The sequence below is a fragment of the Diorhabda sublineata genome, chromosome 2 (genome assembly GCF_026230105.1).
Source record: "Diorhabda sublineata isolate icDioSubl1.1 chromosome 2, icDioSubl1.1, whole genome shotgun sequence".
Taxonomy (NCBI): Eukaryota; Metazoa; Arthropoda; class Insecta; order Coleoptera; family Chrysomelidae; genus Diorhabda; species Diorhabda sublineata.
The window spans coordinates 12289490-12310012 of record NC_079475.1 but is presented as its reverse complement, the minus strand read 5'-3'; the positions used below and the strand labels follow the sequence as shown (position 1 = coordinate 12310012).

Here is a 20523-nt window from a genome sequence, read left to right as displayed (position 1 = left end):
TACTTTTTCAAATATTTCTTTGAAGTAAATGTTATCCCTGCCCACACCCCTTTTGACACCAATTTCCTCGCTTAGCGAACTATCTACTTTTCTTCTTACAGTTTGACTTCCTTACATACAGTACAGCATCGTAAATCTGGAATCGCTGGGAAAGGATTGATTCTGAATTTTAGATTTTCCCGTATTTTAGATCATACGAACGTTTGAATACATTTATGGTAGTACTATCTATCGCGCCAACGAGAAAACATATCGAACTTTGAAACGTTTTTAGAGTTTAACCTTATCGAAAGCCTTGGAGAAATCGTTAAACTACAGGTCTTTGTTCCTATAAGCTGTAGGCTGAAGATGACTTCCTTTGTACTTAGTGTGCTACGAAAACCAAACTGAGTTTCAGAGATGTTTGTTTTATAATTTGCATATATCGATTTTGTATAATTTTATTTATTAGGTGATATTGTTCACAGTGATTCGTAACTGGTTTTTTAGGCATAGCGGTGAAGGATTAACGCACCAAGTCTTCAGGAATATACTAAATTTTGAGTTCATATAACATTAAAAAGATAACTGGTAAGTCAAAAATAACAGAAAATTTAAAGTTCATTTTTTTGGGCTCATTCATCACAAATAGCAATAATTGATTCAATACAAAGCCGTGATTGTAAAATCTAATAGAAACATCGTGTTTATCTTTGAATACAATATTATTTGGAGGTAGATCTTGCGGAGCTTCAACATTTTCTTCAACAAATTTGTGTTTGTGGATCGTGTCTTTGTAATGTTAGAAAACTCGCACTCACGTTGATAAAACATAAAATAAAAACGATTTATTATCAACATTTATCAGGTCCGGTATGTAGGCGCTTCAAGTAGTTTTAATATCTATGCATCGACTGGATTTAATTACTTTTTTCTTAACCGCGATTTTGTACATTCCGACGAAGAGGTGACCGATGTGGACAGCACAAATACTGGTGTAACAGTCTTCAATACAACTTCATGTTTTGCTATATACTTTTGTAGCTTTTCCAGATTTTGTTTATCCAACAAACATATTCTACTTTCCACTAAGTAAGTTTATAAACGTCGTACTTAATCTTAAATAACGATCGGTACTATTTTCACTTTCAAACCAGAAATTAATAAACTTCCTCGGACTTGATCAAGAGAAACCCTTCGATGTCGCAGAATATTCGAAGTTCGTTATCGAGAAACGGCGATTTAAAGATCAACAACTTCGGTCTGTCATATCGAATTTAGGAATTGGATGCTATGGATTTGCAACATCAATTTTGACACAATCTGTATGGAACAGTGTAACAATAATTATATCAAAAGTCAGTTTATAAAGCCAATGAACACTCCAATAAGTATACCAGTTAGAATCATACATATACAGAAATATAGCTTTAGGTAACCTCTTTTGGGATAATGGATTATATTTGATATTTTCGATATAATCCAGCTAGTCAATTTAGCTTAAAGATTTTTAAAGACACAAATCCAGCTTATTTTTATAGCATTTTCCTCGACCGAATCGACCCCAGATAAGCGTATTTCGCTACTTTCAAAACGTATTTCCTACTTCAAATCTTATCCTATCGATAATCGTTAAATATATATGTAGAAAAGGTTTAATACAAGGTTCGTCCTATATATTAAAATACATAAGATTCACTTATCATCTTTTATATTATTTCTAATTTCGAAATTGTCTGTCATTCCTCAAAGTAGGAAACTTCCACTTTGTTTGCTCATACCATCGATATTAACGTTGCCATTCATCTGGAGCTGTTATTGTGTTTATGATTTTTATCGCATTGGTTCGATTGAGATTCTCAAATTTATTTGAAATATTCTCAGACCAAAATCCCCATTTTTTGGAGAGATTAAATAGTATGTTATGCTGAGTTCATTTAAAATATTGAGAAAGGTAAGGTTTACGAAAAAGGAGAAGTAGAAAGAGAAACGAGAAATAGAGAGAGAACTGGAGAAGGAGAATATAGTGAGATACATAAAAGCACAAAGGCTCAACTGGGCCGGGCACATAATGAAAAGAAAACCAACTAAAATGATCAAAAGAATAACGCAATGAACCCCATTGTGGCCAAGGAGAAGAGGCGGGCCGAGAAAAATTTGGAGAAACGAAATAGAGGAGAACATAAGAGCACTCAATGTAGAAAACTGGAGAGCAAAATACCGGAACCGATAAGAATGGAAAATATTAACAAAAGCAGCCAAAACAAACGACAAACTATGAAGAAAATAAAAATTAGAAAACTAGGAGTAATCCACCTCAAAATAGTATTTTAAAGCGTTATAAACGGTAGTCATAATCCAAAAGATTGAAAGGCTTGATGATGATGATGAAGTTGTACGAAAATGGTCCCAAAAGTACCTGGTCAAATAATCATCTCCTTTAAGCTTCATACATTTCTCTTTGAAGCCGGTTCTCCTTTTCAGTCCATTGTTTTCATTGTTCTTTTGTTTCTGGTATGTAATATTAGACCCACGTCTTTATTTCTGAGAAGCATTGCAAGACACTCGTTGGAAAAATTTTCACGACGCTGTTTTTGTTCCATTATGAGCAACCATCTTGCACACAGCTTTCTCATGTCCAAATTTTCAGTTAATATACGATGTACCGTACATTTAGCTCGCACACTTCCAATCAACGATCATCCAAAACCACTTTGATGGTTTTTTTTAACATTTCTGCAGTTGTTACCTCATTTGATCGACCACTGTGATGCTGGTGTTTGCTTAAACTCTAATACACACTTCAGCTTTTATATTGGTTGGGCTGAGACTAACGATAACCAGTTTTTCTGTGTTTACAAATTCACTGAAAACGTTCACTATTGATGGCTGCCACACAAATACTAAACAACGTGGTGTCTTCAAACATATCTCGTACATGAGAATTTCTTTTGGTGTTGGTCGTATGTAAACTCGATCAGATGATCGACCTCGATTCAGAAATTCATAAAAGTATTTAAATTGAAAGTCAATCTTTTCATTTTATCAATTCAGCTTCCAAGTCAAAGGTTAAAATGATTGTATCATATCACAATACCTAATTCCTATCATAATCACAATGAAAAAATTATTAAAAGCAATATTTGATCCATTCATCATTGGGACTTTCTCCAATATAATCTGTTTATGCCGAAAGTTCGCAAAAATATTTGTATTGACTTTTTGAATGCGATTAAGTTGTGTGATGGGTTGAATAAGAAACAAGATTTGAGTCTGTTAGAGCTGTAATTTTCTTATTCAAAAATTATTACGAAAAACTAATTTCAAAACAGAAGAGACCTAAAATCCAGAACATTTAGAAACATAAACATATCAAAAGGTTTAAGGAATAAGAAATTGAAGAAATAAAATATTTTATATCACTAGTCGCGTGATTTAAAAGCAACACCTCTACAGAGTGTCCCCCCTGAAACTAATAACGTTGTAAGTCGTTCTAAATTTCTCTACCCATTGTGTGGCTCAATTAACCAAAAAAATATGATTATTTTTTTTCTCTTTGTTTTAAAATTGTACCACGACGAGTTAAAACTATCTGTATATGCCAACATACTTATAGTTAAATCATGAAAATTTCTACCATTGGGTTTTCGGATACCATCTTTTCAATTGGAATATGGTCAACTTCACAACTTCAATTCGTTATTTTGAATATAACACCCTATATATTAATACATTTTTGAAATCTATGTAAAATTTTAATATAGTTTTGTCTAAAATCTTTTTTCGAAAAATACATACTTTTTGAGCTATTGATTTTTTTGTAATAATTATCTATGTTGAGAAATTTTTCTTTTATACAGGAAGTGTATAAAAAATATTCAAAGTTTAACTTCATAAATATCAAATTTCTTTATTTTTTTAAATAGAACCACCCGTTTTTTTATTTAAATGCATTTAGGGGTAAAAAATAAGGCAAATTCATGTATACTTTCCCATACTTGAACCTTACCGTTATCCAGATATTAAATGTTTTCTTTAAATTTTTTGGCCATATACTGATAGTTTTAACTCGTCGTGGGACATCCTGTAGATTGTATTTCGGGAAAATGTTTCAATTTGTACTTTACAACTATTATCTGTTCATGTGCATTTAAGTGAAAATACAAAAGAATTGAATTTTGATGTTAGTAAAAAATATAACTCAGATAAAAAGACATGCATAGATTATTTTTTTAAAAACAGGTCCTTGTGCCAAATATTAAAAACAGTTAGTGAATTTTGGTTTTCTTAACGTTTTTTTAAAAATATATTTATTTAAGCAATTACAAGTTTATTGTTAGAGATCTGAACAGAGAATGAATTATATTAAATGGAATGACAAGAAAGTAAGATTTATCTACATATGTTGTTAAGTAACAATTTCTCAGAAAGTATAATGTTTCTGCTGCGCTTTTAAGTTTCCTCGATAAGCGGTGTATGTAACTGGTGGTTGAAATGAACATACAAAAAAACTACAATAACATTACCAAAAACTATATAACCTCATATAACTAACACTTTCTTGTACAAATATTTTTTGTGGTGGTATTAATTGTGTTATAATTTGATCAACTGGAAAGTATTCCATCATGTTAATCTTTTTAATATTCAAAATACTATTTATATAATTAAACTTCAAAACCCTACATACTTACATTAATCAATATTCTGCAGATAAAAAACGCCATTTCAGCTTTACAGAGGGCGTCGAATTCCTACAAAAAATGTAAATTTATACATTTTGGACGACCCTTTATGATACATATTTTGAAGTTTTTTTCCAAATAAGATTAGAATGCGGCTTTTTTGAATGTCAAACTGATGATTTATCGAATCAACGACAAGAAAGATAATTTGGAATTCAAATTAAATTATGTACGCCAATAACGGATTACATTAGTAGTATATACGAGGTGTGGCTATAAATTTATATGTATATTCATCTATTATCATTTTCTCCGACCCCTTCTTAGCTTCAATAAACCCAAATCTTGATCCTGTTAATACATTTAATCTAATGAAAGAGGTAGAAGTCGCAGAGTCCAAGATCCAGCAAGTGTTCTAGCAGTGGGATGCTGTACTTTGCAAGAAACCATGATTTCTACATCAACTATTCGTTCCGTTTTCTTTCTTATTATTTCACGGAGTAAGAACGTGAAGATAATAATTTTGAACAACAGTTTCACCTTTAGGAACCCAGTGGAGGTATATGATTCCATGAATATCGAAACAAACAATCATCATTGACTTGATTTGCCCATGTTCGTTATTTTGGTTTTTGGACTCTTCCAGTGCAGCGATTGGCGCTTTGATTCAGGATCATAGCTAATAAAAAACCAAGATCTTTCACACGTTATTATCTTGAGTCATTTTGAATCGCATTCAAAGTCTCTTGTTGTTGGAATGTGAGGATTTTTACCACCAGTTCTGCACATATTTCTTGCATGCTCAAATATTTGACGTTTCTGAAGTGTAAAAGCTAAATCAACTTCTAAATTTTCTCGGCCATCTTGAAAACTCTCAGGCCATTCAAAAACACGTGAACGCGACAAATATTCATTGCCATACAATTGTTTTAATAAATTATAAGTTTCAGTTGCGGTTTTTTCAAGTTCAAGTATTATAACGGCCAACCTGTTTTGTCTACAGACACAATAGTATCACATTCGAAAGAGTAAACTTTAGACTAAGCAACTGACAGTTGCTAATCTTTGACGCATGCGTACTATTTCTGTAGTAGTGGTAGTCTCGTTACTTAATAGCCACACCTCGTATTACAGACAGTCAAATAGTGCCGAAAAATAAATGAAACCACAGCTAGATTATTCAGTATAGTATTCTACATATATAAGTTATTAGAGAAATAATTGCATCGAATTAGTTTTCAGTATACTCAATTTTTTTAATACATATGTGGAATATACAACACTCTGTATAAATTGGTTTTCATCAAATGATCATTATATCACTCTCCTGTAATCAAACTCAGCTCAGTAGCTACAAAAAATGAAAAAAAAAACCTGCATATACTAACACTTGGCAATAATCCAATCTAAACTTTGAAATTCAACAAGGATTCTAATTAGAAAGCTCAGGCAAGTCAAATACGATCAAAGTATCGTGAAAGGAATCAGATCAATGAGTTCAAAGCTCTAACCTTTTATGAAATATCTGAAAACCCTATATATTATGTGGATGAGCATTGTTCTGCATCGGGATAAAGTTCTTGCAGATGAAACTGATTTAGGAAACGACGACGAAAGTTTCTTTTATGTATCGGCGTTAATCCACCCGCTTCATTTCCAGTTTCAATAAAAACCAAATTTTGCGTCCAAACCATCCAGGAACCTTTTCCAAAAGCCATCTTTATCCAGGTCTATAAACTCGATCACTTCTTCAGCTATAATGCAAGCATATTCGGCTTTCGTCTGAGAAGAAAGCAGAGCCCCATTGTTAGTCAATGCAATTAATGTGTTGTCTGGCAAATCGTAGGTGTACTTGGTGCCGGTGGCTGTTCATTTTGACTAAAAAATAGCTACTTCAAGTCTTCTTCTGGCTGTTAAGCTACTCACAGCTATTTCTCGTGTTTCTCTGAGCTCTTGTTGGACTTGTACACTAGTGAGGGGTCGACTTATCAGCGATATGATGTCAACATTCTCGGATGTGCAAGTTTTTCTTCCGAAACCGCGTTTTTAAAGAAAATCACCAGTTTCTTGGTAACGGCGATAAAATCGTAAAATCGTATAAAGGCCACACTTGCTGATTTTGGCTTTATTGCAATAGGATAACCGCTTGAGCAACTTTAATTCTTGTTATGTCCATTTTTAGGTAGAATTATTGTATCGGTTGACGTTTAATGGCTAACTGATATGGGTGGGTCAAGTAGATAACCTTTCATCAATTGCCCCTAGTTAGTACTATTATAAACAAGCTTAAAAAGGGTGATTACCGATCATATTGTGGGACTGTGAAAGCAAGAATCAATATTTCATATAATTTTGAAACTCTTACCATCAGCTTTAAGATTTTGATAAAAACAATAAAATTTCGTGTTCTGTTTTTTTGCCAGTGACTTGTGATTCCAAGGGTGTCGATTTTTTTATCAGTAGTGTATAATAAATGTCTGTAGAACACAATTTATATCGAACGTTTCCAAAAAATCTTCGTTTTTCTTCTGCTAATTTCAGCGGTATTCAACTAAGTATTTTTTTTTGGACGGAGCTTAGTTCTCAACCTCTTATTTTATACGGGCGTAGCGTGATTAATGAGAAGCAAGAGTGACTGGATTCCTCACATAAATTTTCTGCTCTAACAAGAATGAACTACGTAGAGAAGTTTTCCCTAAAGTAATATAAACGAGCAACAGGTGTTTGGTATTATACAACGTGGTAGTTCATTTATGAAAATAAATGGGATAAAGCTACCCAAGGACGTCATATCAATTATGACTGATTAAATTCTGAGATGGTTAATGATGGTAATTCATTTGTTGGTTCAAAATGAATTCAAAGAAAACACAATTTTATTTTGGTTCAAATATTACATATACATATATACATGTGTAGATTGAATTCAAAGATACAAAAATGTGAGATGAAAGATATGATGTGAGCAGTCAAACAAACTAACTTAATGAAAAAACATTAATATTAATATTTAATAAGTTTTAAATCATTTATGTAAAAATGCTGATCACACGATGGAAACCAAAATTTCTAATAGAAAATCTTTTAAAGGAAATAAATAGGAGAAAGATGAAGGTACTATAAGTCGAAGAACAGGATTTTCTAATTATTTAACTGCTGGTTCTACCAAATTGTTCAGGCCTTTTTTTATTATTCACAGCTTTCTCGTTTCTATTTATGTAAATCGAAGTAACGAGATCCGAATTTCGAACGGTGTATTCATAAACCAGGGATTTTGTTCTAACCAATTTGTTATAAATTATATAGGTGTCATTGATAGTTTATCAAAATTTCCGTGAATTTGAATATGTTAGGAGGGAAAGTAATAATTTTGATCTGTCTACAAAACCTATTTGTTTGGTTTGTGAATAAAAAATTAGATTGAGTATTTCGCGTGTTTCCGCTAACCCTATTTCCAGACCATCTTATAAAGGCAAATCCATGAATAAAGTGATTTCCTTCCACTCTTTCGAAATTTTTACTTTCGTTTTCCAATCCTAAATTCTTCTTTATCTTAGTTCTTCCACATCCTCTGCGTACCATCTTTTCCTTGGTCTTCCTTTTTTTCTTATCCTTCTTTGTTTGTATGTGATCTAAGCACTCTTTGGATCTGTTGGATTTTATTATAATGCTTAATTTTGCTTGTCTAAATGAATTCCGTATTTCATCATTTGTGCTTCTCATCCATTATTGTCCCTTATTTTTATCCCATAGTATTTTCCTCTGTTTTATTAATAATCCACATTTAGCATCCGTAGCTCACTGTCTTATTATTCTTTTATACAGATGCAGCTTCGACTTTCTGAAGATTTTTTTGAAACTCATTATCGTATTCAATGCTCCCAACTGTTTACTTTCCTCCTAGATTTTCTCCCTCATCACCGTCGTCCTTGATAACCACCCGAAGATATAGCTTAGAACTTTCTCTAAGCTTATTACTTTTTCGTCATTCTATTGTATTCAAGAACTTAATCTTTACTTTTATGGTGTTATGAACTTCGATTTATCTTTGTTGACTCGTAGATTCATTGCTGTTTCTAATAAGGCTCTTCAAATTTCCTCAAACTCGTTTTTGGTGTTGAAAAAATCACTACATCATCTGCATATACCAGTATGTCTGGGAACATGTAGATATTCTTTGGTTTGTCTTTATCTTCAATTTCGTATATTCAACTCTAATTTTGTAAGATTCTTGTCTAGCAGCTGCACTAGAAGTGATTCTAAGTCTTCCACCAGAACCAAACACTCTGAAACCCTGGAGAGCACTGTTTTTCAAGCAGAAATTTTATGTAATAGGAAAATGTGTCTAGTTCATTCTAGAGCCATTAGAGCTTTAAACTCCAATATCATGAAATCCAAACTCATTTGAGATTGTCTAGAAAAATTAAACGAGCTAAGTAAGAAAATTAAAATTACCCTACAAAGGATTCCGGGACACACTGGATGGAATGGAAATGAAATAGCTGATAAGCTCGCTAAAACGGGGGCAGACAATCCATTCATGAGACTTGAGTCCTTCAGTCGTATCAGCTGAAGAGCAATAGAAAAATCATTAGAATAGAATGTAGATACAAGCAAAACCAATTATTAGGACAATAATTGTCAGGCAAAGACTTCTCTGGGAAACTATAACCAGAGTATATCTGCTGAATGTATCAGCCTAAGAAAGAAAAATCTACGAGTTCTATCGGGGCACTGTCGCCTCAACAAACACGTGGAGACGGTAGACCTAGCAGATAATTCGACGTGCAGATTTTGTTGCACAGAGGACGAAGCCTTTATCGAAATTCTCCCGAAGCGTGAAACACTAAGAAACTCCAGAGCACTACACCTGGGAGCGCTTGAAATAGAAGAAGATCTCTGGTAATTAAAGTTATCCCACATTCTAAACTTTTTAAAAGAAATTGGATTGTTGGGGACCCAACAGATCATTCAGTATAGTAACATTCCAGCACTTATTTAGCGAAAAATAAGTTTATATGTTATTTTTTAAACACACAGATATATATATATATATATATATATATATATATATATATATATATCATAATATTGAAATAAGTTAGAGTAGACCTCCACGTTTTTTTCGAATTGATGACCTTTTCTATGGTTCGTCTGAGTGCGTCTCCGCCAATACAACATCTCGAATCTGATAACTTTATTAGCTTTCTTTCGAGATATGTCTCAAAAGAAAAATAATATAAATAATATAACAGTCACTCACAATAGGGAGAGCCTTTATATGCTATAAAGTCAAGGATTTTATTTTAGTAACGTTGAAAAACTGTAAAAGATGTGGTTTATAAAATAAAATGGAAGCTGTGATGAAAAAAGTGGGTGTGCTTCAAAAATGATAGTGATTTTTTTTTTAATACTAATAAATATTAATATTCTTTACCTTATTTACATGATCCCTGAGAACGTTGGAATATACCATAGAGACTGCTTCCAATGCCATAAAGGTGATAAAGCCTATTACCCACGGAATTATTAGTGATATATTTTCCTGGAAAAAAAGTTTATAGATAACAAAAATAAAACAGAATACAATGTAACTGATCAATCTCTATTTATAAGATATTTCGAATGGGATGTCTATCTTGTATGTGAATAAATAATAGGGCAGTGGTTCTCGAAGTGGTCCAGATGGGGTTCATTAGAGACTCGATGGGAGTCAACGTTGACGTGACAAATGAATGGAGGTCCACAATTTGTACGTGAAGGTCCATTAAGATTTATTTAGTTTTGATAGTGCAGAGCTAAAATATTTACTCAACTTCTTTTATGAACTTGTAAAAACACTATTTTATTTAATTTTTGCAAAGTTTTAATATTAAAATATTATTATTTCTATCGAATCTACAGAAATACTTTGGAGTATTGGATGAATTTCAAAAACTGTTCTGCACATGACTCAATTTGACATACTTTGAGTAACAACACTGTAAAAAGACGTATTGATGAAATGAGCTTTGATGTTGAAATTTTCTTGTTTAATTATCTGCAATGGAGAATTATTGTTGGTATATGTTCAGGCGAAGAGTTACTATTTGCGAAGACTTTGAAGACGGACATTACAGGTAAATCAATATTTAGGGTCCACCGGATCAAGCAGTTTGGGAGCCTCTGGTTTTGCTGTAAAAATAATCGACGTCAAATTACAGCAACGGATTGCTCAATTTGGTCTAAGTTTAAGGGTATTAACGTTTAGGTACAGTTTGTACACACAAAAAAAAATAATTAAATAATCCGTGCCAAATCGTTAACACCGGATTTACCGAGGTGCTTAATAATATATTTTTTCTAAGAGACGTATGGAAGAGATTGCTTCTAATATCATGGTGTTAGGCAATAGGTACAGTTCGTACGCAGAAGTAAATAAATACGAAAACCGTTACATTGGAGTCAGGAGTGCGGTCAATTGCCGATTTAAACATCTAGTCTTGGCTATCCAGGAGGAAATTTAATATAATGAGGGGTATTGTTACGAACAAGTTCGCAAAATGGTTCTCTAGACCGGCACTGGCCAGCTACTATGGAATTTGAAAATTCGTCGAATTCGCACGGCGTCTTTCACATTTTTATAAATGGCGGAAGCGCCTTTGATGTTTCGTTTTAGAACTTTTATTATAGCGGGCGGTTTATTCATAGTATTTCTTTTAAAGTCTATTTATTTGTTTCTGTTTGTTCTAGTGATATTTATAAGTAAATTATTACAGGCTAAGTGTATTGTTTAGTGTGTAAATAAGTTAAGAACGTAAGATTCAGAGTTTATTAATTCACCCCAGGAATAGAAAGAGAATAAATAAATATATAAAATGTTACATTAATTATGTTACTTCAGTTTATTCATCATTTTACATAATTTTCTTCTCTGTTCACTTGTTTGTGACTGAATCCGCAATCTAGCGATAGAATTTCGATTTAAATTTCGAGGTATTTAAATACCTCAAATTTGAAAACTTAACTAGCAACGGATATATTTTTTATCCACTATATATTTTTCCCGAAAACTCACAATAGAAGACTTACTAAACTGGAAAATAGATGATGTCCTATTTAAACTCTAAATTTATGGATAAATATTGACGAAAACTCAACTTGTAGATGTAAATAAATGCTTGACGCGAGGCATTAAGTAATTTTCTTAGTGGCCACAGGTAATAAATAATAAAGGAAAAAATATATTTTAGTCGGTCCGCTTATGGGCTCTTGGACTATAAATGTCTCTCTCAGCTTAGGGTAATATGACCAAAGTATAGGCGTCTCCAACTTTGTACATAAATTGGAAAATACGTAATCCATAAAATGTTACCATATTTTAACTTAGATTTATTTGGCAATAACTCAAAGATGCCATTTTTACGAGCTACTACTTACTCCAGCGGTGCTTCGCACACCTGAACACAATTATCACTGTCCATTTTAAATATTTATTGGCGGAAAAAAGTAGATATTAAGCTCAAATCAGATATATCCCCAGTTTTATCATAGTAATTATTATACACTCGAAATTATAGAGAATATATAAAGTTTAGCTTGCATTAAAAGCATTTTGTAATTTTTTATTCATACAATTATTCCTATAGGTGATTCTTCTCATTTTCTATTATTTTATGGGAATATTCATATCGATAGACAAATAAATAGGGATAAAAGGGCGTGCGCCAGCTCTTAATTTCGTGGCTGTTATAAAGATTAGACAACTCGGAACGGAAGATTTTGCAACTCGAGATTTTACTTATGAAATGAAAGGCAAAAATAAAATAATATTTTACATTCTAAACGCATAGCAAAAAGTACTCTGGATACTATTTAAAAGCTTTTTAAATTTAGTTCAGATCCAAATGTAATTATTGTCCAACAAATAATATTCTCCTCGGTCAGTTCTTAAAAAATCTGTATTATTAAAAAAATTGTGAAATTAGGTTAGGTAAGCTAACCTAACCTAACCTAACCTGAAGCATTTAGAGATTCTAGGTTTTAAATTTTGTATTTTTCGATTTTACAGAGTAGATTAGTTACTAAATTCCAGGTAATACTCTTGATGAATCCGTCACGAGTTGTATTGTGTAGAAGGGCTACCTTTTCATTTACCTGAAATATGCTCGACTCGATTTGGCCGATTTGGCGCAACTTCAATGGATTAAAAATCGTAACGAATTGTACCGCACCCGGATAAGAGAAATGGACTGTAAATAGTAGATTGAGTAAGATCCCATTCAAACTTATTTATATCTATTAGTTATTTTTAATATAGTGACGAATGAAAAAACAATAATTAATATTTTTACAATATAAATGATTGTCTTAAAAGTTTCCAAGCTTTTCAACACTTCCAAATAGAAGTATCCTTCGTTCTTCTGAAAATGGGCGTTTACGTATTGAATAACGAAACTTTAAGGTAAGAAAACAAAAAAGTCACTGGGGGCTACATCATATGAATGCGGTTAATGGTCAAACAACTCAAAGTACAATATTAGTTTCGTTATTGGTTCAATTTATACTAGTGCATCCACCAGGAGTTTTAGCGATATAAAACTTTTGAAAAAGTACAACCCGTGAAGATAGACGTATTCTAAATATTAGTAAACATGATCGACGACTAACTGGTCCAGAGATGGCAGTTCCGAATAATGAATGAACAGTGAAAAGGAGATTGGAAGAAGCTGGTATTTTTTAACGGGTAGCAGTGGAGGAACCTTTTTCAAATAAAATTCAGAGTGGTTAGACACATGAAGAGTTGTAACGAATTTTATGGAGTGATGAGTGAAAATTGAAGAAAGAAGGCTTTAAAAAATACAAAGAAAAATGTTGTACATACTGGCCAGCATTTTATCAGCAGAAAATTTATCTTTCAGTATGACAACTATCCCAAGCATCCCTTGCAGCTGTGTAAACAGTATTTGAAGGAATTGGAAATGAGAGTGTGCTAAAAGTAATAATTTGGCCGTCACAGGCTCCCGATCTTAACCATATTGAGTTATAGTTGAACAAATTGAACAGGGACATCAGAAAGATATGTCCTACTTCCAATTAACACGTTTAAAATATCCTGAAAAACGAATGGAACTGAATAGACCACGATTATTTGTTAGAGAGAATGCCAAAATTGTGTACCGAAATCATAAAATCAGAAATATAATATAAATATCTAAATCGAGAATTTTGTTTTTATTCATTGGGTATCATGAGCAAAAACTTAGCCTTCTCAGTAATGTTTTAGTTCTACTAGGGTTTAATTAATCAGTTTCATGTACTCAACTTCACCACAAGTTAAAGTTAAACACGTTTACTCTCGGTTAGTTCAAACATTGAGTGATAAATTGTGTGCTTTGTTTGTACGAAGATACGACAACATTGCATTAATGAATCATCAAAACAGAGAATTGAAGTATTTGGAGTTACTTGGGATACTTAATAATTCCATGTATCAACCTTCAAATATCGTTCTAAAGGTAGATACTTTTCAAATATCATCTGTTATATAGCTCTAAGATATGTTTCTCGGCGAAAAGATGGACCCGTGAACAGAATGTCGATATATTTCCCAAATTCCATTATATAAATTAAACTTTAAATCCTTACACTTTTTCTGTGATAAATGGCTTGCTGAAATTTCCATTATGTTCTATGCCCGAATTCACAAAACTATTTTTTGGTAGATCGAACGAGGGGAAACCAGCAGAGGTTATTAAGGGAAGTGGCAGTGCCCCCGGGCGGTATTGCGTTGGTAAGCAGAATGCGCGAAGGGTCCGCTTAGTCCTTGTAGGAAATCTAAACTCGTAGATAATAATTGGATGAGGATTCATCCAAAATGGGTTATCATGTCTTATACTTGACATATATATTACTTACAGTTAATCAGTAGCGTCTACTAAACGAATAAATATTAATGCAAAAATGTAATGAAATATCATCATTCTATTGATGATAAAATAATATAATTACAACAAAGAATCCAATTATTCACCACATCTCCAATTACGAGTTGAGAAAAAACTAACACAATTACTTGGAATTTTACTCTTATCTTTATGTTTGTTGTTATTGTTACAAACAAGTTCGCAAAATTATTCCCTAGACCGACCCTGTCCAGCTATTATGAAATTTTAAAAATTCGGCGAATGCGCACGGCGTGTTTCACATTTTTTATAAATGACGGAAGCGCCTTTGATGTTTCGTTTTAGAACTTTTTATTATAGCGGGCAGTTTATTCATAATAATTCTTTTAAAGTCTATTCATTTGTTTCTTTTTGTTCTAGAACTGTGTAGAATTTCATTTAGATATATAAATGATTTGTGTTAACGGAGTTAGATCAATTTTAAATGAATAGTCGTAGTGAAAATATCGAATTAGTAAAAGTAATCGTAAAAATTATTTAAGTGATATTTATAAGTAAATTATTGAAAGTTAAGTGTATTGTATAGTATGTAAATAAATTAAGATCGTGAGAAACAGTCTTTATTATGTTATTCCAGTTTATTCAACATTTTACATAATTTTCATCTCAGTTTACTTGTTTCTGAGTGAATCCGCAATTTCGCGACAAAATTTCGATTCAAATTTCGAGGTATTTAACTACCAACGAATATATTGTTTATCCACTATATATTTTTCCCGAAAACTCACAATAAAATATTTACTGAGCTTGAAAATAGATGATGTCCTCTTTAAAGTCAAAATTTATGGATAGATATTAACGAAAACTCAACTCGAATCAGTAAAACTCACAATTTTGATAAGTTCTAGTGATAAATATGGCAATTTTTTCATATCTTACCTATCATTAACGCACAAGTTCATATTTACCTCATCCATCAAATGAACATTATCTCTGAGCTCCTCAATTTTTATTTTCCAACATCTTTATTACCCGCTCGAAAGCATAATCGAAAAAAATCAGACTGCGGGGTATAACGAAAATTAATCTATCGAAAAAGAGCATCTGGAAGCCTGTGAAGCATGAAAAAATATTAACCGTTTGAAAACATATAGAAGGGGTTTTCCGATCAACGAGAGTAAAGTAAATTGTCAAATTCACGGTAAAAGAAGAGAGAATACTGATTTATGAAAAAAAGTTGAAGGGATACAGCCAGATGGACATGTATGACGAGTAAAAAAATTCGGCAATACAAAGAGTGTCCCACGACGAGTTAAAACTATCTGTATATGGCAAAATTCTTATAGTGGAATCATGAAAATTTCTACGTTTTTGGATACGATCTTTTTAACTAAAATATTTTCAAAGATGGCCGACTGTAATAGTCGAATGTAACTTTGTTATTTTGGACGAAACACCCTGTATATTGATAAATGTTTGTAATCTATGTAAAATTTTAGTATACTTTTATATAAAAACTTTTTTCGAAAAATGCATATTTTTTGAGTTATTAATGTTTTTGTAAAAAATTTGTCTATTACAGATCCTTATGAATTACTTTTTTACGAGAATACCCGTAAAGATATGAAAATGGTTTTTGTTTGATTGCTTTGAGTAAGCTCCAACGTATTTGAATCTATTTTGAAAATTTCTCATTTTATACAGGGTGTGTATAAAAAGTGTTCAAAGTTTAACTTCATAAATATCAAATTTCCCCTTTTTTTAATAGAACCACTCGGTTTTGATGCATTTAGGGTTGAAAAATAAGGCAAATTCATGTATAATTTCCTATACCTAAACCTCAAATATCTCGGAAATGACTAAAAGTTGGAATAGGATTGATAAATTGAAAAATTTACGGAAAACATTTAATATCTGGATAACGGCAAGGTTTAAGTATAGGAAAGTACATGAATTTGCCGTATATTTTACCCCTGAATACATTAAAATAGGAAAAACCGGGTGGTTCTATTTAAAAGAATAAAGAAATTTGATATTTATGAAGTTAAACATTGAACACTTTTTATACACACTCTGTATAAAAGAAAAAACATAGATTCAAATACGTCTGACCTTGCTCAAAGCAACCGAATAGAAACCATTTTCATGTCTTTAATAGTATTCTCGTAAAAAAATAGGTCTTGAACGTCAAATTTTTTACAAAAAAATTAATAACTCAAAAGGTATGCATTTTTGAAAAAAGTTTTTAGACAAAACTATACTACAATTTTACGTAGATTTCAAAAATGTATTAATATTCAGGGTGTTAAATTTAAAATAACAAAGTTACAGACGACTTCTTTGAAAATATTTCAATTAAAAAGATCGTATCCGAAAACCCAAACGTAGAAATTTTCTTGATTTTACTAGAAGTATTTTGCCACATACAGACAGTTTAAACTCGTCGTGGGACACCCTGTATACGAGTAGCTATGTTGCCAGAATGGAGAACAAATCCAACGACGTTGTTGAGAAATTTGGTAGGGTATGATTGTATTGAATTCAATGAATCAAATTAGCACATGCTAAAATCATATTATGCGAGTTTATTTGATATTATATTCTAACTTTACTGTTTGACTTACGTAGACAAACTATTAGCAAAGTTGTAGTAACTTAATCATGCAAGATTCCTTCCGAAGTCCATGCAATATGTAACAGTGGATTAACTTTGATGAGAAAGCTCTTTCCGTAATGAACTTCAAGAAACTACATTCCAATTTATTAAAAACTTCAATATAGGCAAACACTTCGTATACAGTGTCTCCATGTATAACTCATAAATTATTATGTACGCCAAAAGAACAGTAAGATTAGGAAATTGATAAATTGATCTATTACAATTAATTGGTTTTCAGAGAAATTATATAGGGTGCGTAACTGTACTTTCTTATCCTTGTTAATCTAATTGTATAAATATAGCGTATGGTACAAATGCAAGGAATGATTATTTCGAAAACCGGTGATCTAAATGAAAAATCGTCAATTCTTGATTTTCGAAAGGCTATTCGTGAGGATACCTTTCTATTTTTGACGTCATCTATCTAAGCGTGATGATAGAAGTGATGGAAATGTGGGTGTGAAGTTTTTTTTTCAAATACCTATTCACAACAAATTTCAATATATAAAAATTTTGTTTGATGATGAAAAAATCGAAACATTCACTATATGAACTCAAAACTAGAATTTACAAGAAAAATTTAATTCCATCTTCGAGCATATTTGAATATTTGTCCCCCTGTAAGTTCATGACTTAATTTTAATATGGAGTAATTCGTCTTTTTTGCTTATTTTTTATGTCAATTTCACATTTCATCAATTTCTTCCCTCGATATTCAATTCCAATAAACTGGAATGGACAGTGAGGAACGATCAAATACCAATTTTAGTTTTAGATTTATCGTTTGTCGAATAAGCACTTTCCCATTTTACACGCGTGTCATTTTATCAGTAATTTTTTTTGTTATTCAGACTTGAAGAGGATATTGAATATAAGTTTTGATTTATGGCTCTTAGTTTACTGTTGAGAATGAGCACCATGAATTAATAACTATGATATCAACTCATTTTATGTAAATAAACAATACAGATATAGAGAATTTAACGAAATAAAAGAGTAAAAAGAGCAAAAAGTTGCTATTTCAACAATTTAGAATCAACCAATTTGATATATTTATTGAAAAAAATGTGCCTCTAGCACGTTGACGCATAGCTACCAAAAAATATGTTGTTGATTCCATTGCCGTGAAAAGAATTTAAAGATGAGGATAATAACATCGACAACTCAAGAACGATTTTAAAACTGACGACACTGTATATAGAAAACCGATTTAACATAAAAATGCCGCACAGCCGTTAAATCCGCGCATAAAAAGATTGAAAGAAGAGTCGAGGTAGTCATGGCAGCCAAACGTTAACGTCAAAATTATTCGCGAAGACACAGTTATAAAAAACTTGAATTACGTGTTAAATGATTGGGTAAAATGCGACCTTACGTTCATCAAAATGAAAACCATAAAATGTTGTTTGTTGCTTTTTGTTTTCCAAAGTATTTGTGAATACGTCCATTAAAGACAAGCCATGAGTGACTCAAGAATTCTCGGATATTCTTGCTCACACTCAGCGCACTACAAAAAATGTGGAATCTGATCATTGAAAGGATCAGGAGTTTATATAATAATATTAATCCTGTGATTTAGTACATTTGGAAATATATTCATTACAAACTCAGAGTTTCCAAATTTCAACCCTATTAAGAATCGGTGCAAACAAGGAAATTGAGAAAATGACTTTAGATGGAATGGAAATGGAAACATCTACAGTCGATAGATCTAAAAATTTCAATGTAGATTTTGGCTCGTCATTAGCTAGATTATTGAAAAATTTGGAGAACTATAAATTTGCATAGGAGAAGAATAGACCAAATAGTAGAAAAAATTCAAATTTTGATATATTTCCAATATTAAAACACTTCTAAAATAGACAAAATAGCAAAGCATTTCAGTAAAAGTAATCGTAGTTTTACTCGGAACGTTACCAATAGATTATGTAGTAATTTTCTGTGTAGAATATGCTGTCATGTATGTGTATCATGTCAAAATCAGCTGATACCCATTTAAAAATACCCCCCATGGGGGCAAATGCCCTTGCCGTAAGTTATTGTGTAGTTTTTGAAGTTATTTGATCTATTTTAGATCTTATCGACTTTTATTGCGAAATTGCTTATCGAAGAGATACTACTAAAAGAAGTGTGAAATTTCTTTCCGGAAACGTAACTTCCTCAGTTTTATTGTCCACTTTGCATTATTGTGTTCCGAGTAGGAAAACGGTAAATATAATCTGACATGCAAGTAGATCGGAAACTTGTGGAAAGTCTATCCAAAGTTTCAAATTTCTCCTTGTGTCTTTCATCTGCAAATGAGTTACTAATTTATAACCTCAAAAAAGTATTCTCTCATGTTTTAAAAACTTGAATTGAACAGTGGAAATCACGTGCGAAAAAAGTTATTATTCTAAATTTTGTGAATTGCTTGAAAACTCACTAAGAAAATGTTCAGATTCTGTTTAATTAATTTTACTAAAACAGATCTAAAAAGTATCTAAGAAGTGCTCTAAACACCCTAAAAAATATTACAAAACAGCCCTGTATATATAAGAAAGTCGATTGGCTCCGTTTTTTGGAACTGTTTCTTTAGATTGCTTTATTACTTAACTTTTTGTAATGCCAGAAAAAGTATCGTTTGGTTTTTTCTTGTAAATTTAATATTTTCAATATTTAATATGGTTATGTTCTGTTTTTAGTTAAGACACTTCCCAAATAGGCTCTATTAGTTGCACTGAAACATATCTAAAAACTATCTATAAGTCCTCTTAACACCAAGAAAAACAAATACAAAACAATTCCCACTATCGTAAAACCAGAAAAAGCTACATACGAGAAATTGTTTCCTTTAATTGCTGTTAATATTCTTCTATACGTTTTAGCTGTCCATCTTAGCCTGTCATCAATTCCTTCTTTCTCTTCTAACTTCTTCACTTCTTTCTTCTTTAAATCCTTGAGGATTATCTCTTACTATCTCTTTTTTTGGTCATCCTTTTCGTTCTTATTTATTAGACGATAAAAACTCCGGAACTTTTTATCATAAACGTTGAGAAGTTTGCAAAAGTCCTAATTATAAAAGTTTGTCGAATTTTAATTCCGTTCTTCAATAATGACTGAAAAATATAGTAGCAGTCATTTCATATCTTAATTATACTGCTCGATATTTTGGTAATCGTCCGAATCAAATAATTTTATTGTTCACAAGATAACTGTTTCAGAATTAAAGTTTCGAAACTAAGACACGTCTCATGTTGACGACGTTAAATCTAATAAAAGCAACTTGGCGATACACACTCCTGAAATTAATACCATAAATTGTAAGGAATTGAATGGA

At 31.7% G+C, this 20523-nt stretch overlaps 1 protein-coding gene across 2 annotated transcripts in view; it reads right to left on the bottom strand.

Annotated features, from left to right (window-relative positions):
• Nucleotides 1-20523, bottom strand: part of LOC130452875 (uncharacterized) — a 175881-nt gene that overhangs the window by 2440 nt on the left and 152918 nt on the right. For both annotated transcript variants that reach the window (XM_056792363.1, XM_056792362.1), the window contains 2 exons: nucleotides 10102-10209; nucleotides 4674-4733 (listed from right to left, as the gene is read on the bottom strand). In XM_056792363.1, the coding sequence (XP_056648341.1) occupies nucleotides 4674-4733; nucleotides 10102-10209 (168 nt within the window). The remainder of the gene's footprint in view (nucleotides 1-4673; nucleotides 4734-10101; nucleotides 10210-20523) is intronic.